We start from the raw sequence: 16,092 nt of genomic DNA, 5'->3' as shown, positions 1-16,092 counted from the left end.
GTGCTGCGTAGATACTTCTGAGCGATTGGATCAGGTAGACAACACCATCTGACCACACACGCTGGGGCCAGCTAGAGGTCCAGAGGTTGGGTGGGTGGGAATAAGCAAAGTCAAACAAGTATTTTGCTAGATTCTTTTCAGGTGGGTCAGGTTCTCCTTCTGATTCAGGGAGACATCGCTGGGGGCGCGTGGAAACAAGAGTGAAATCTGGGGGGAGAAGATGAGAAAGAGCAAGAACCCCGCGAATCAGGCGTCCCTACAAGTGTGCCTCCAAAGGCACCTCCCTTGTCCGTGTCCCCCCCAAATACACCTCCCCTTGTATTCTGCCCCCCCAAAGACACCTCCCCTTATCCATTCCCCCTGCCCCCTGCCAAGAAGGCACACAGGAGCACACAGGGGCTGGGTTTCTAGTTCCTAAAGGGTCCAGTCTGTCTCTCCTTCTCCCTCCTCCCTCCTCCCACCTCCCTGGCCCAGGCTTTCCTGCCTCTGCAGCCTGAGGGCTGAGCTCCAGGGAGGCTGCAGCCTGTTAAGGTCTCCCCGCTTTCCAGATGCCTTCAGCAAAGACTCCTTGTTCTCTCAGTCTTGAGTCAGAAATGGCTTCTTGCCTCGCCTTTGCCATTTCTAGCCAGCGCCTTCCAACCAACTAAACCAAACCCGCCACAATTCCAATTCATAGCCGGCATGTAGGGCGAAGGGTTGGCCGAGGGTTTCCAAGGCTGTGCATCTTTGTGGAAGCAGCTGCCACGGCGTTCTCCTGCAGAGCAGCTGGTGGGCTTGAACTACCAACCTTTCAGGTAGCTCCCAATTGCTTTAACCGTTGTGCCACTGGGGCTCTTTTATGGAACTGCACATGTCCACTTTCTCCGCTCGGGCTGCAGAGCCACCAGCCTGCCTTAGGGTGTTAAACTCACTGCCATCGAATCCGTTCTGACACACCGCAATCCTGTAGGACAGGTGGAGCTGCCCCTGTGGGTTTTCCAGACTGGAACTCTACGGGAGTAGAGAGCTTTATTGTTTTCCCATGGAGTGGCTGGTGGTTTCAAACTGCTGACCTTGAGGGGAGCAGCCCAGTGTGTAACCCACTACACCACAGGACTCTTTCTCTTCGGGTGTTAGTGACCAGAATGCCCCAAGGTCATAAACATGCAGAATTATAATCACATGCAGAATTATAATCACATGCAGCTGTGGGGGTATAATGAGAGGGTCATTTCAAAGCCTGCCTTCAGCTGCACGCTCCAGGTGTGTTTTCATAGCCCACGCTCGCCGCAGGCTTCGGTTTTGCTGAGAAGGAGTCATGCGGTCGGGCCAGGGCCCCTCAGGACTTGCTCCAGGTGTAGACTGGTGCGTACCCCACCTCATGACACCATCTCAGCCAAACCAAATCTGTGATGAGCGTGGCCCACACCTGGAGCATGCTGAAGGCAGGCTTTGAGGTGACCTGCATCTGAGTGAGTGAGTGGGCTTTCTGAACCAAGGAGCCCTGGGCCGCCCGTGACTCTCCTCTGCCGCTCTGATTCTCCTCAGGAGCTTGAACGCCTTAACCAGGTGCTGGAGGCCGAGAAACAGCAGTTCGAGGAGGTGGTGCAGGAGCTGCGGATGGAGCAGGAGCAGATCAAGAGGTGATGGAGGGCCCATGGGAGGGATGTGGGGAGGGCACATGTTCTTGGACAGGTTTGAAGAGACCTCCACCTGGCAGACACTCAGGAATGGATGACTTGGTTTGGTTCAGGGATGTCCAGAAGGAGATGTAGACTCCCACAAACAGCTCGTCTCTGCCCACGGTGAAGTGTGAGGGGTGAGCAGGTGCCAAAGACTCTCCCTTTGAGCCACACACCCCTCCTGCCTGCATGAAAGCCTTTCTTATCCAGGGTCAGACAGTGGGCAGCTGCTCTAGCAGTGGGGTTAGCCAGCATGCCCTGGCTTTCCTGCCTGTCCTTTCACAATTTGGCTCATGATGGTACACGCATGGTCTTTAAGTGCATGCATGGTTTGCAAATCTAGTTGCACATTAGTCTACTGGAGTCAAAGTATAGTCCAGGAACCCATGTTTTAAAAAGCTTCCCAGCCATCCAGGGATGGGGGTAGTGTCGCTGCTGCTGGTCATCACTGTCACCCTCCTTTTCAGTGTTATCGTCACCACGGGGTGTGGGAAGACTTTTCTTGCGGCAGCCTTACAAAGGCAGTGAAACAAAATAGACCTGTATTTGGAGGAGGGAGATGTTCAGAGGGTCTTACCAAGTGAAGTGCTAAGCTTCCAGAACTGTCCCCCACACTGGAAGAGAGGACACGCCCCCTTCCCTTGAGGGCTTAGTTGTAAAGGGGAAACTGAGGTACAGGGAGGAAGATGGATATAGCTGACAGGACAAGGGAGAGTAGAAACAGAAATAGCTTTATTACATGGGGGGCGGGAGCTCCCCAAGGAGGTTCCAGGTTCCGTGACCTAGGCCAACAGGTCAGGGCAGTCCTACTCAGCAGCTGGGAACAAAGGGGTGATGAGGAATGTATGGCAATTAGCATATGGGGTCTGGAAACCAGGGAGAGTTGCTTGTGGATTCCTTGTGGCTTTCTTGAACCTGGAACTTCTGGTTTCACTGGTTATCTTATCTGGCACTGGCTGCTGCTGACCTTTGGGGTGTGCAGGGAAGCACTGCAGGGCCCGGACCTGCTTCAGCTTAATCCAGTTCAGACCCAGCCCAAACATTAGTCTTCTTGGGGAAACCAGCCTCACACCTCGGGCCCACCATGCAATAGGATGTTATCTGGGCTGCAAGGCCGAGTGCAGATGCCCTTCCTTGTAGGGCTTCAGAAAGATGTGTGATTCGTTGGCTCGACTAGAGGCTAAATAGTGCTAGGCCTTGGGGTGTGCTGGGACTTGGAAAGTTGGGGAAAATGGAAAGGTGTTTCCAAGCAGGAGGAGAAATGAGCAAAATCTTGAGGTGACCAAGGCTTGTTGCGAAGGCAGTAAGGAGTGTGTCACTCTGAAAGGGGCCTCACCATGTCTTCGTGACAGAAAGTCTGGGTTCTTGCAGGGGCTTCTATAGGGAAGACATGGGTGAGCCCAGGGCCCCTTTGCTTCTCCCCCACTGCACCCCTTTGCCTGGGGGGGGGGGGCTGGGTTTGTTCTGATGGACAGACACCTGGAATAAGCGGTTCCAAACCCACTTTGGTGACAGCTGTTTCTCTTGTTCCTCGGCCCCTAGTCTGTTTTTGGAGCCCAGGAAGACAGGGTGGGGATGGGGTGGGGGGTGGGGCTGGCCTTTAAGAGCCTCTGAGCCACGTGAGGTGGTGAAGCAGAAGCATTCCTGTAGGCCGAGGAGGTGGGAGTAGGTGACCCCTGCCAACCTCAGCCCTCCACCCCTGCAGAGAGCTGGAACTCACAGCAAGATGCCTCAAGGGGGTGGAGCAGGAGAAAAAGGAGCTGAGGCACTTCACGGAATCCTTGCAGCAGACACTGGAGGTGAGGGGCCCCTGCGGAGCAGGAGGGGAGGCTGGCCTAGGGCCCTGTGAGATGGATTTTCCAGAGGAAGTCTCCAAGAGGGGCATGGTACAGGGAGGGAGGTTTCTTCTCTATGGACCTTGGGGTGCATGAGGCCCAAAGCGCCCAAACCCAGAAGGACAAAGGCAAGCTTGTCCTTGCAATGACTGTGGCTCTGGGAAGCTTGTATTTTGATTCCAGCCGGACGACCGATGAGCGTAGGTGGGGGGGCACCCACTGCTTCCTCTTGAGGTTCATTCACTTAGCGGTTTGCAGGCAAGCTGAACAGGAAGAGAGCTGAATCACCAGGTCACCTTCATTTGACACCACAGAAATGAGCTGACAGGGAGGTGGCATGTGCAAAGGACAAATATGAATGCCTTAGCGTGGCAAGAAAGTGGCAGCTCTGGTCCCGGTGGCTCCTCTCCTCTTCTCCTGCCTTGCTTGCCCTCCACTGCCCCCCTAAATTCTCTACAAAGACACCCCCAGCCCTACTTCACACCACTGTGCCTGCCCCAAGAAACTGTGATCTTCCATTCCTCCGTGCCTCGGCCCATGCCATTCCTTCTTCACCGAAGGGCCTTTTCCGCTCTTCTCTGCCTGGAGAACTGGTCCTTCTTCCAGTGCCCTGCTCAGATCTCACCGCAGTGAAGCATCCTCGACTCTGCTAGGCAGATATGGCCTCTGAGCTTTGGGCTCCCACAGCATTCTGTCTGTCTGTTACAGTACAGGACTTCACCTACTAGGTTGTACTTTCCAAACCATGAACTTCACAAGCCTGTGTCTGAGTGGCTGTCAGCACCAGCGAGCCTGGCACATCATGCGAGACCTGTCCATATTGACGGACACCCGGCTGCCTTCAAGGCTGGGAGGGTGTCCTTCCGTTTCTACTCCAACGACCAGCCCTTGTTTGGGTTCCTCTGTTTATCTTTCCCTCTTTCAGGGCCACGAAATTTTCAGCCCCAGAATGTTCATGCAATGCCCAATCCCAGGCTGATCAATGGGGAGAACATAGACGTGTGCTTGGGGGCTGACTCCTCTCCCATGTGTTTCACCACATCTCCTCTGCCCACCGTGAAGGAACAAGGACCCCGGAGGTCCAGGGGACTCTTGGGCCAGGAGACTCCATTTTAGTCAATGTCACCTCTCCCTGCACGCCACCTCGGGATCCTCCCCGGCTTCTGCCACGGAGCTGAAGGAACAGCGAGATAGTCCTGGTGTTCCTCCGGGAGGACAGAGAGAGGAGGGCATGACTGGAACTGGAAGGCAAGTGAGGGGGCAGTGACGGTGGAGAACCACCAATTAGACCCCTTCTCCCCGTTCCCTCCTGGCTCCAGGAACTCTCCGTGGAGAAGAAGAAGACCCTGCAAATGCTGGAGGAGAATGAGTCCCAGCTGCAGACCCTGGCCAATCAGAGCGAGCAGCCCTCCCCCTGCGGGGGTCTGCACAGTAACCTGAGGCAGATCGAGGAGAAGATGCAGCAGCTCTTACAGGAGAAGCTCCTGGCAGAGACAAGGTGAGCTAACCCACGATCGACTTCAAAAACAAACTCGCTGCCATCGAGTCGATGCCGACTCACAGCGACCCACCGTGGGTTGGGACCCCGTAACTGTTTACTGAAGTAGGAAGCCCAGTCCCCCCACCCCATGGACCCCTGGTGGCTTCAAACTGCCAACCATGCGGATCACAGGCCGGCTCGTAACCACCAGGGCTCCTCTGACCATCAGTAGGGATGTGATGGTTTTCCTCAAACTGATATTTGGAATCCGGTGCCACTGTCCTAATAGGCCACTAAATTCCTTTTAGCTAGAACTCAGTGTCCCCACCAGACAAGCGATCACAGAACCCAGTGCTGATTCAAGAGTGATCTCTTGCAACGTTGTGGCCTGTACAAATTGCCACGAGGCCCTTAGAGCAATGCTTTGCGGTGGACTGGGCAGGGACTCTTAGCCTCTTTTGACAGATAAGGAAACTGAGGCCTAGTGGGGTTGTAGGGCTTCCCTGAGGTCTCTTAGCTAGCGACCCCCAGAGCCAAGACTAGTCTCTTAAGTTAAGGGAACTGACTAGACCGTTTCTCTCATCACTTGAGTGACAAGCCCCAGGAAGTTCTGGGCCCCACAGAACCCGGGCCTCAGGGTTGCTCCAGCCCAGCCTCTAAGGTGAGTTCTGATCGGCAGGATGAAAGAGAATGAGGAGCGCTCCCGGGCCCTGGAGGAGGAGCGGGAGTTCTACTCCAGCCAGTCGCAGGCGCTGCAGAACTCACTGCAGGAGCTGACTGCCGAGAAGCAGCAGGCTGAGCGGGATCTCAAGGTGGGGGCCCAGGCCCACTAGGGCCTGAGTGGGCTAAGGGGCCCTTCCCTCACCTGGCCCTGGCATGCATTCCACCGGCCCTCACACCCTCTCACTTTACTTGAATGATCTCTGCAGCCCCGCTCTGCCACACAGCCAGGTGCAGCGGAGCCTGACACTTCAGTGGGCCCTCATGGGTGGGCACCTGCTGGGTGCAGGGCTGTGCTCCCACCACCTGGGAGAGGGTAAGATGTAGAAGCAAGGATGTGCCAAGTCTGAGGGCAAGAAAGCTCCCTTGGGCCAGGGGTACCCAGGGGAGGCTGGGGGTGGGGCTATGAGAATGCGCCCTGTACCCTCAGGCGGAGGTGAAGGTTCGCATGGACTTGGAGAGGAGGCTGCGGGAGGCCGAGGGGGCCTTGAGGAGCCTGGAACAAGGGCTCAACTCCAAGGTGCGGAACAAGGAGAAGGAGGAGAGGATGCGGGCGGACGTGAGCCATCTGAAAAGTAAGCCCCGAGTCCAGCCTGGGTGCGGCGGGGGTGAGGAAGGGGTCGGTCCGGGTATGGGGTCCAGCACAGGCCTGCCTGCGCACTGGGTGACTCGCGCATGGGGGTGGAGTTCCGTCCTGTCCTAGACACCTGTCTGCAGACCACCGTGGACCGCTAGTTGGGGGGTGGGTGCCGAGGGGAGCACCCAGCGTTTCTTCCCTTCCCCCCAGCTCGGGGCACTTGTTCTCTGCACCCCCAGCCCCCAGATGGCGGCAGATTGTGGTCACAGGGCCAAAGGTGGTTCCCGTCCCCTCGGGGTGGAGGGGTGCAGATTGCCCACCCTGCCCCATCGGGGCCCCTGGGAGGGTCGGGGTGTGGCCCATGCTGCAACGTGCGGGGCGCCCGGGGCGCAGGGTTCTTTGAGGAGTGTATCCGCAACGCCGAGCTGGAGGCCAAGATGCCGGTGATCATGAAGAACTCCGTGTACATCCACAAAGCGGCCACGCGCCGCATCAAGAGCTGCCGCTTCCACCGGCGCCGCTCCAGCGCCTCCTGGAACGACAGTGAGTGTCCCGCTGCGACACAGCACGGAGGGTGGGGCGGGCGCGGCCCCCCCGCGATTCTCAGCTACTGGGAGCAAGTGCACCCCTAGGCATTGGGGTAAGGCCTTGAGCCGAGGTGGGCGAGCCTAGGATCCACGGGGAGACGGTGGGTAGCTGGCCCCGGGGACCGGCCAGGTCCGGGCGGAGGCGGGTTCGGTCACCCTGGTGGGCCCCTGTCTCCACAGTGAAACCCTCGCAGTCCTTCATGGCCTCCCAGTTGGAAGCCAACAACATGGAAGAGCTCAAGGAGGTGGCCAAGCGGCTCAGCCGAGACCAGCGCTTCCGGGAGTCCATCTACCACATCATGGCCACCCAGCCCGGAGCCCCCTCCCTGCTCCCCCGTGCTGCAAAGTGATGAAGGATCCCTTTTTGGCTTCCCCAGTGGCTCTGGGTGGGGATTGAGGGGTGGGCTGTGCCCTACCTGCACCCCACCTGCACGCCTCAGGTACCTGGGGGCTGCCTCCTCTTCTAGGCAGGGCTTCCTTTGGTGGCCGCCACACCCTGACCCATCCCAGTCCCCACTGTGGGGTCCAATGAGACGCATGCTGGGGGGCCTGGTGCCATGGAGAGGCCAGGCGAGGAGGGTTTAGGAGTGGAGTGGGGAAGGAGACCTGTGGTCAGTGCTGCCCCCTGAGTGCAGACAGCAGCCCTGTCATGCCCACCTTCTCTCTCTGCCTCCTTCTGTGTGACTCTGTGCACCCCCCCCACCACCATATATAAAAGGCCTTACTCGTACCCTGTCTTGATACTGCCTTTGCCCCACAGGTTCCTAGCCCATTGTTGCTTCTGACATTGACCCTGCACCCCACATTGCAAAGCAGGGCCAGCCTGCGCCTCAGAAGCCTCTTTTTAGCTCACGGCGCTCCCGACTCCTTCCGATAGCCAACTGCCCCCCTAAGACTCAAGGACTGTACACAGGTACCCCAACTCAGGGGAGTCCACACATGCAGCCTCCACATCCAGGCAGGGCGAAGGGACCCCATGTGTCCCTTCCATGTATGTGCTCAGAGCCCGGGGCCTAGCTAGACGCCGAGGGCTCTCCCAAAGGGAGACTTTTCAGGGAGTGGAAGGAGCTGGCCCTGACTTCTCTGTCTCCCTCCCAGCCACCCCTGCTGTGGTCGGCTCACTGGCTCCTCCCCCCTGCAGGGTGACATCCTGGGACCAGGACCCCGTCACATGGGGAGCCCGCACTGGGGACAAGGCCCCTAGCCATTCCTCCACACAGAGCCACGTGGGTGAGGCTGAAATGCCTACAGGCAGCTCTCATGGAAGTGGGGCCCCTGTAGAGACCCGAAGGCTCTGGGGCTGGTTCTGCTCCCCTGGGGAAGTCAGCCCTGTGCGTACTCCAACCCAACACTCTGAGGCTGCCCATGTCTGTCCATCTCTCCGGGAAAAGTGTCCACCTGGGGCTCGGGCAGCACTGGGGGGTGGGGGGTGGTAAAAGGTGCTGTTCACTGGCTCTTGGAACATGAGGGAGATGCTGGGTTTGCGAGGCAGTTAGAGGGCTGTGGAGAAGCAGGCAGAAGTTGCTGTGGGCTGTGTCCTCCGAGGACGCATGTATGTGTGCTGTGCCTGGCCAGGCTGGCGCCCTTTATGCTTGGGGCTGCGGCGGAGACCCCACCTCCATGGTTTCTTCTCAGTGACCTGTGGACTTTGATGGGACAGTGAGGCTCGGCAGTGGGGACCAGCGTGGGACCAGGAATAGAAACAATAGATCTGAAAGGGCTGATGGGTCAATGTCAAAGCTTTCGCAAGCATAGCTGTCTAACCTCGGAGCTGGCTTACCAGCTGCGCGTGTGTGGGGACCCCTGAAATAGGGGGGAAGATTTATAAGACCAAGATGACCTTATTTAGCGATGGCTCTGTTTTTCAGGAAGTGGGTGAACGCCTTGCTCTTGGGGAAAGGGGCTTTGCAAAGTTCCAGATGCATCCTTTCTCACAGTCGGCAGACTGTTAACCAGAAAGGAAAGGCTTTTCCACGCACAGTCCCCGCTCTTGCTCCTCCCTTCCTCCCTGTGCTTCCCGGGCCTCAGACAAGTCTGGGTTAGCTTTAATCAGCTGACAGATCCATCCACGTATTGATTTGTTCAAAGCTTCAATGTACTGACTGTGGTAAATAGAAAGAAAAAAAAACCAAGAACAGCCCTGCCTCTGTGGAAATACATACGGGTGAAAACTGCGAACTGGAATGTACTGACATGATTATTTTTCTCTTTCTTTTAACCAAAACCTCTTTTGGCCAATTAAATGAGGCACTTCCTGCAGCAGCCAAGTACTTGGTGTCATCTTTGCTAGTGAGAGATCGCCCCCTGTAGGCCAGCTGTGGAACGACTGAGTACTGAGTACACGCGCACACACACACACACACACACACACAATTAATTTAGGAATGAGGAACTACGCCCCGCTGCTGCACCTCCTGTGAGTGCTTCTTAAATAATTAACTGAGAAATCTGTGCTCCCTCCCTGAGGCGCTGGCTGTCCCCCTGTAACAAGAGCTCTCAGCTGGACTTGGTCTGCTTTGTGCTCCGACCCATAGGACAGGCTGAGCCTGTGCAGCTGCCTCAGGGAAGCGGAAGGGTTGGCCTGTCTAGAAGCTGACAGCTTGGCGGTGCTCCCCGAAGAGGCTTTGTGATCTCATAAGGCAGCGCCAGCCCTGACTGAGGAGCATGGGGGTCAGCGTGCCCCTGCTGTCAGCTTTGCCCAGGGCTGTCCTGGAGGAGGTTGTGCCAGCATCCCCCTTCTGTCACCCCATTAGGGTGGCACTTCTGTGGCCCTCGGTGGTGGCGTTTTCCCCCAGGGAGAGGCTGGCATGTAAGACCCTCAGCTTTTGCCCCACACCCCGGCCCGTGCCTCTGGGAAGGATCCACAGCCTCTCTCTTGTCTGGGGAGGGGTATGATTCTCACCCCTACCCATCGGACCCTGTGGGGGCCAGGTGGCATCTGGGGTGAACCTGCATTGCTTGCACGTTTGCAGTCCATTCGGGGGGTGTCCACCTTCCCGTCTCAGGGAGCTGGCGCGGGGGGTGTCCCCTTTGGTCACGTCTCAGGGAGTCGGCCCAGGTGGTGCCCACATTCCCATTTCAGGGAGCTGGCCCAGGTGGTGTCCACATTCACGTCTCAGGGAGCCGGCCCGGGGGGTGTCCACGTTCCCATCTCAGGGAGCCGGTCCAGGTGGTGCCCATGTTCCTGTCTCAGGTAGCCGGCCCGGAGAGTGTCCATGTTCCTGTCTCAGGGAGCCGGCCCCAGGGGTGTCCCTTTTGGTCACGTCTCAGGGAGCCGGCCCGGGCGGTGCCCACGTTCCCATCTCAGGGAGCTGACCCTGGGGGTGTCCACTTTGGTCATGCTGGAAGGTTGTAACAAACCCTCTGGACAACAAGCTGCCCTGGAGCCTCAGGTCCAGGCTGGCAGCCCCTGTGGACTCCCTGCAAGGTCTCCCTGGGTCTGAAACCCTGTGGCTTTGAATCCTGGGGGGAAGTGCTATTGTCCTTCCCTGCCCCACCTCTGGGGGAGCAGCGGCAAAGGGGTGTTCTGTGCAAGGCTTGGGAGAGGAGACAAGCTTGTTCTTGTCTCTCAGAAAAAGAACACTTCTGTCCAAAGCCACTGGCATGAGCCAGCTATTCCCACTTCAGGCGAGTGCGGACCGCACATGGTGCCCCGTCCAAGCTCAGTTCTCTTGCCTGCACTTTTCACTGCCTCTCCTCTGCCCTGGACTTGGGCTTCTATTCCAGGCTGCCAACCCTCTGACACAGTCATGAGCTTCCCTGCTCCACCCCGCGGGGTTCAGGTGACTCAGGGGGAACTTTCAGAAGCAGTTCAAGTCCCAGAATCCTCATGATTAAGGGTCTGAATGAGTTAGATCCAGCGGTCAATGTGCCACGCCAGCCTCGTCTCTGGGTGAAGCTTGGTGAATGGGGAGCAACGTTGGGGTGACTAGAGGTTGCAGGGGGATGGAAAGCTCAACAGGCTGGACAGCTGCAGAGCCTGGAGGACCGGGCCTCTGTGCTGAGAGTCCAGCTGTGGAGAGTTGGCCCGACCAACACTGCCATGGATGGTCTTAGATGGTCACTTACAGAGCACTGGCTCCCTTGATAAGTCACCCAGGGCTGTGGAACGTCACACTTCAGAGGGCCAGGGAAGGTTCTGGTGCTGCTTTGTGGCTTCTGACAAGTCACTCTTGAAAATGCTTTGTGTATTTTCAGTGGGTAGGAAATACGTCACTTGGGCCTTAGGAGGCTACCTTCTTGCTTGGGAGAGGGAGGCCCCTTTCTCATCACCATCCAGCCTCACCCGCCCTCCCCTGGGCTGCAGACCACCAGCAGGGTCACCTTGCAGGGACAGGACTTTCCAAATCCTTCCCCTACAAAGCCACCTGGCCCTGTGCTATCCAGCGAGGCCTTCTGGGATGACTGGAGTATTTGGTGGCTCGGAAGTGCTGTGATTCCAGCCATGGAAGGAGTAGGTCACCAGATGTGGCCGCTGGTGCCCCCGGTGCCCCCAAAAGCACAGTTCCTGAGGAGGACCTCGTGGCTCAGTTTGGCTCGGTGCCATGCCAGGGTCTAAAGGGATGAAAGGAGAAGACTCTGAGATGGTTACAGCAAAGATAATTGGTACATCTTCTCCCAAGAAAAAGGTAATCCTGACTAATGATGATCCCTTGGGAGGCTTTCCTGGTAGAAAAAAATGTCCCCACTTATTCAACTCTGGCATCTGAGGCCTTTGCTCAGTCTCAGTTTCCATCTTCATCCACAAATATTACTTGTGATGTTATTGTATGAAGTCCAGCACATACATGATGAATGGAGGAGACTCACCAGGGGAAAAAGCTTCGCTGGGTAGAGCTTTTGTAGTACGCATTTTTCCTGCTAGGCAAGCATAAGCAACTCACTCTGAGTTAGTGCACACAGTGGTGTCACCTGGGAAGGTTCTCGCTGTTCACAGTGAAAGCAGTTTCGCTCGAACCTCATTTTTTGTGAAGGCCAATTTAAGAGAACAGCCTGTGGCTATGAAATTTTGTTTCCTGCTCAGGAAAAATGCCACAGAAACTTGTGATGTTGAACACAGCTTACGGACAGCACTCTGGGAAAAACTCAAGTGTGTGAGTGGTTTTCTTGTTTCAAAAAAGATAAAATGTCAATTGAAGACAAACCTTGTTTTGGACATCTGTCAAGTTCCCAAATGGACAAAAATATCAGCCAAATAATGCACTTTTACTTGAAGACCAACTACGGACCATGGAGGAGATGGAAAGTTACCTGCACTGTCTTGGAGCTCCATTCAGTGAATTTTAATGGAAGATTTAGGAATGAGAAGAGTCGCTGTGAAATTTGTGCCTCGGGTTCTGACTGACCAGGACAAAACGTGTGGACTGGAAGCGTGCCGTGCTTTGAAAGAACAGCTCTGAAGTGACCCAGACTTTTTCCCCAAGGTCATTACTGGTGAGGAGACATGGTGCTATTCTGACAACCAAAAAGCAGGCATGATTCATGCTCATGGAAGTTGCCATCATCGCCTCACCCCCCCCCCCAATAAAAAAGCTCGTCAAGTGAAATCAAAGATCAAGACGATGCTCATTTGTTTTTTGATGTGAGGGTTGGAGTTTGTTCCACCAGGTCAGACTGTCAATCAAGCTTCATCTTTAGAGGTTCTGAAAAGATTGCGTAACAGTGTGTGACAAAAAAGGCCTGATTTATGACAGATGGGGTACTGTTTCTTGCCACCGTAACAATGAATCTGCTCATACAGTCGTCTGAGTGTGCCAGTTTTGGCAAAAACAGAATGTCTCTCTTGCCTCTTGCACCTGACTCACTTGACCTCGCTCTGTGTGACTTCTTTCTGTTACCTCGAATGCAGAGGGACGTGAGAGGACAGCAATTTGAAGACTTCGAAGAGGCGAAGAGAAGAACACGGAGGTGCTGTCAGCCACTCAGACAGATGCGTTTGAAACATGTTTCCAAGGACAGAATTGCAGATTTGAATAATGTATTAAGTGTAATGGAGTGATAAAGTTGGTTTGTAAAACTATTTAAATACAAAGCTTTGAAAAAAAATCCATTTGTGGGGAGAATATCCCCTTGTGGGGGACCAGCCTCCCACAATCGAATGGGCCCAAGGGGCGGTTGTGTAATTGAGGGGTAAATTAAAGAGACGGCAGACAAGATAAAGCATGCCAGGTCTCACCTCCAAGATTGCTTCAGGAACCAGGCCCGACCAGAGAGAGCACCACTCATCATGTCTTCTTATGAGATCTAGGGCACGAAGGCCATGGGAAGCGCATACGTAACAGGAAGGGGTTGTATTAAAAGCATTCGTGAGGGGGACAAACTAGGGGTGTAGACACAATAGGAAGGGAGGCACTAGAGGCAGGCATGTGGCAAGAAGGCACATATGTAACAAGATGGGCGGGCTCTCGAGTCAGGATGGCAGGCTAACCTTGGCCATCTCTGAGCTGGCTTGACTTTAGGTGTCTTTGAGCTCTCCTTCAGGGGAACAATCTATGATCTTGATCAGAAGGGGGTGGGACAGACAATAGGGTCTGATTGCTTTTGATGACACACAATCTCAGGCAGATATCTTTAAGGAGTTGACCTTCAAGGGTACAGTCAGTGGCCGTGTGTTTGCAAACAGCACCTTGGATTTAGCATTATTATGGGGGGACACTGAGGGGAATGACTTAGGAGAATGTGAGTGGGACCTATGTCCAACCCAAGAACATGGAGGTTCCCTCCATGGAAGCCTTGGCCTTCCAGACTACTCAACGGATGCATGTTGAGGGTTTGTCCGTTTTTGTAAAGAGAAACGGATTGAAGCTTTATTCTGCCAAGTGACTGGCCAGTCGGAAGCGCCTGGCTGTCTTCCCGGACAAGAGGGTCAGAGCCTGGGGAAATTGGGCCCTGCCCCTTGTCTTCTGCTAGATTCCCTCCCGATTGCCTGCTCTTCCTCAAGGACACTCTGGTGCGCACCTCTTCCTCCTGCCCAGCAGGTGGCAGCAAACACTGGTTCCGATGGGCGCTGATGCTGGGAACCGCAAGCCATTGAGACACTGCCCCAGCCTCCCCTTGCTGTCCCCTGTGAGAAATGAACCAAGATTCTGCCTCTACCACCTTCATGAAGAGTTCTCTCATACATGGCACATTGGTGTTCTCTTTTATATCCCCTCACCCCTGTCCTTGATTCACAGAAAGAGGGAACCTGCAGAGGCTAAAGGTCTTGCCCAAGGTCACACTGTTCGTAATGGCAGTTGGGATATTTGAGTTCAAGCTCTCCAACACTGACTTGGTGGGGATTGGGGGAGTTTCCTCTGTTCGTTCATTACCAAGGCTGGCTGGTCCAGGACAGCAGGGTCAGAGGTCAGCGTGTCTTATGCTAGAGGCTTTCCTGAGTGGCCAGGTAGTCTATATGTAACAGACTGACAGAAACTCATGTATAAGAGAGAGTTTTACATAAAGGGTAAGTGCATATCAAGAAAACATCCCAATTCAGTGCTGCCCAAGCGCACAAGTCCAACGTTAGCCCATATGTCTGACACAAATCCACAAAGTCCTCCTCCATCTCACAAAACACACACACTATGACGCCGTCTGCAGGAGGAGAGCCGAGTCAGTGAACATGTAAGCATCTCAGCGCTGGCAGGGGTCTCCACACGGCTGCTCCAGCACCCAGGGCTGCATCAGTGTAGGTCCATGTGGCTTCTCCTCAGGGATGTTTTGCAGGAACTGATCCTTGCCAGCTGAAGCAGGACACTGGCTAAGGCAGCTGCACCCTGGTCTGACCATCAGAAAGCAAGAGACCTGAGAACTAGAAAGGCGAGGCTCACTGAGCCATTCATCTCTCCGCCCTTCAATTAACCCCACGTGTGTTTATCGGCCAGCTTGGCACAGTAAACTTGAACTATCTCACAGACAGTTGACACTTGAACAGGCTTCACAGACACAGTTTGGTGTCATGAATCTCGCTCTTGTTGTTCAGTCACCACTAACAAGCTCAGTGTCCCCTAGGCATTGGCCGATCCTTGCCCCCTCACTCCTATCTCATAACCATGAATACATGTTGGCCTCTCTCTATTTGCCTACGGTGGTTCGTGTCTATGGGACCATACGGTATTTGCTCTTTTTATGACTGACTTATTTCACTCCGTGTGTTTTCAAGGTTCAGCAGGCTGGTAGGGTGTACCAGGATGGCATTTCTCTTCATGGCTGAGTGGCATTTGGGAGGATGGAGGGAGCAGTGCGTAAAAGCAGTGCGTAAAAGGATGGAAACACCTGGAAACGGATCATAGAGATGGCTCCCACCTGAAGAGCATACGAAATGCCCCTGAACTGCATAGGAGAAGAATGTTGAAATGGCAAATGTTTTGTTACATGTTTACATATTCTTAACCCAAATTAAACAGCCACCACAGCTTGCAGAATGCATGTCAACATCTTGGAGGGAAAATCCTAGAACAATCACATGTTCTTAACCTATAAAAGCCTAAGACTCAAATGACTGTGGGGAGTTGGTGGGTCAACATTTGTGATGTTGGAGTCAAAAGCAAGCGAGATCCACAGGATTCTAGAATTGCCGTAAGAGCCCAGCACCAACAACATTTAGTCACGTCGGGCGTCTTTTGAGGAAGGCTGCCGCCCCTACACTCTGATGCCGCAGAGACTGAGCGTGTGAGGGGAAAGAAGCACAGTCATTGTAGACTTTGAATCAAAACGAGCACACTCAGGTGTGGGATGGGAAGAAGTTCTAAACATACCTGAACCAAGGTATCTTATTTCTATTTCTGGTTTTATTATGCCCGAGAATGATGTAATTTTTAAAAACACCTAATCTGAAAGAGCTCTTTCAGTCATTTATAAAAGTTCCAAATGAAATCATAGCACCACTGTTTCTTTAGCAGCATTAACTTATTTTTATTATTGTTGCTACATAGTGGGGTGTCTTATATGCAGTCGTGTCTTAATGGGATGATCTGCACTGTGTGTCCATACTGTCAGCAGCAAGAGGAGAAGCCCTGCCTTCAGGGAGCAGACAATAGACAAATCAACATGGATGGGGGGTTGGTATGAGTAGCAACTAGTTCAGGGTCAAGAAGAAGCAGTGTAAATAACCACCATGAAATAGGTACTTTTGGAAAAGGCTATTCTGAAGAGGGGGGGCACAAAAAAAGATGTGAATGAGGCATTATCTACATTGTTCTGAAAAATGAGGCCATCCGGATGTTAAGAGGAACACTGCTTATTTGATAAA

The 16,092-nt window shown here is 54.4% G+C and overlaps 1 protein-coding gene across 1 annotated transcript in view; it reads left to right on the top strand.

Moving 5' to 3' along the window:
- Nucleotides 1-7,764, top strand: part of PLEKHD1 (pleckstrin homology and coiled-coil domain containing D1) — a 32,732-nt gene extending 24,968 nt beyond the window's left edge. Inside the window, exons 7-13 of the mRNA XM_075531756.1 lie at nucleotides 1,528-1,622; nucleotides 3,367-3,460; nucleotides 4,816-4,994; nucleotides 5,656-5,788; nucleotides 6,127-6,271; nucleotides 6,667-6,816; nucleotides 7,041-7,764. Coding sequence (XP_075387871.1) covers nucleotides 1,528-1,622; nucleotides 3,367-3,460; nucleotides 4,816-4,994; nucleotides 5,656-5,788; nucleotides 6,127-6,271; nucleotides 6,667-6,816; nucleotides 7,041-7,210 — 966 coding nt within the window. The 3' untranslated portion in view covers nucleotides 7,211-7,764. The remainder of the gene's footprint in view (nucleotides 1-1,527; nucleotides 1,623-3,366; nucleotides 3,461-4,815; nucleotides 4,995-5,655; nucleotides 5,789-6,126; nucleotides 6,272-6,666; nucleotides 6,817-7,040) is intronic.
- The last annotated feature ends 8,328 nt before the right edge of the window (nucleotides 7,765-16,092 follow it).

Source organism: Tenrec ecaudatus, chromosome 14, assembly GCF_050624435.1.
Source record: "Tenrec ecaudatus isolate mTenEca1 chromosome 14, mTenEca1.hap1, whole genome shotgun sequence".
Lineage (NCBI taxonomy): Eukaryota > Metazoa > Chordata > Mammalia > Afrosoricida > Tenrecidae > Tenrec > Tenrec ecaudatus.
This window is presented reverse-complemented; position numbering and strand designations above follow the sequence as displayed.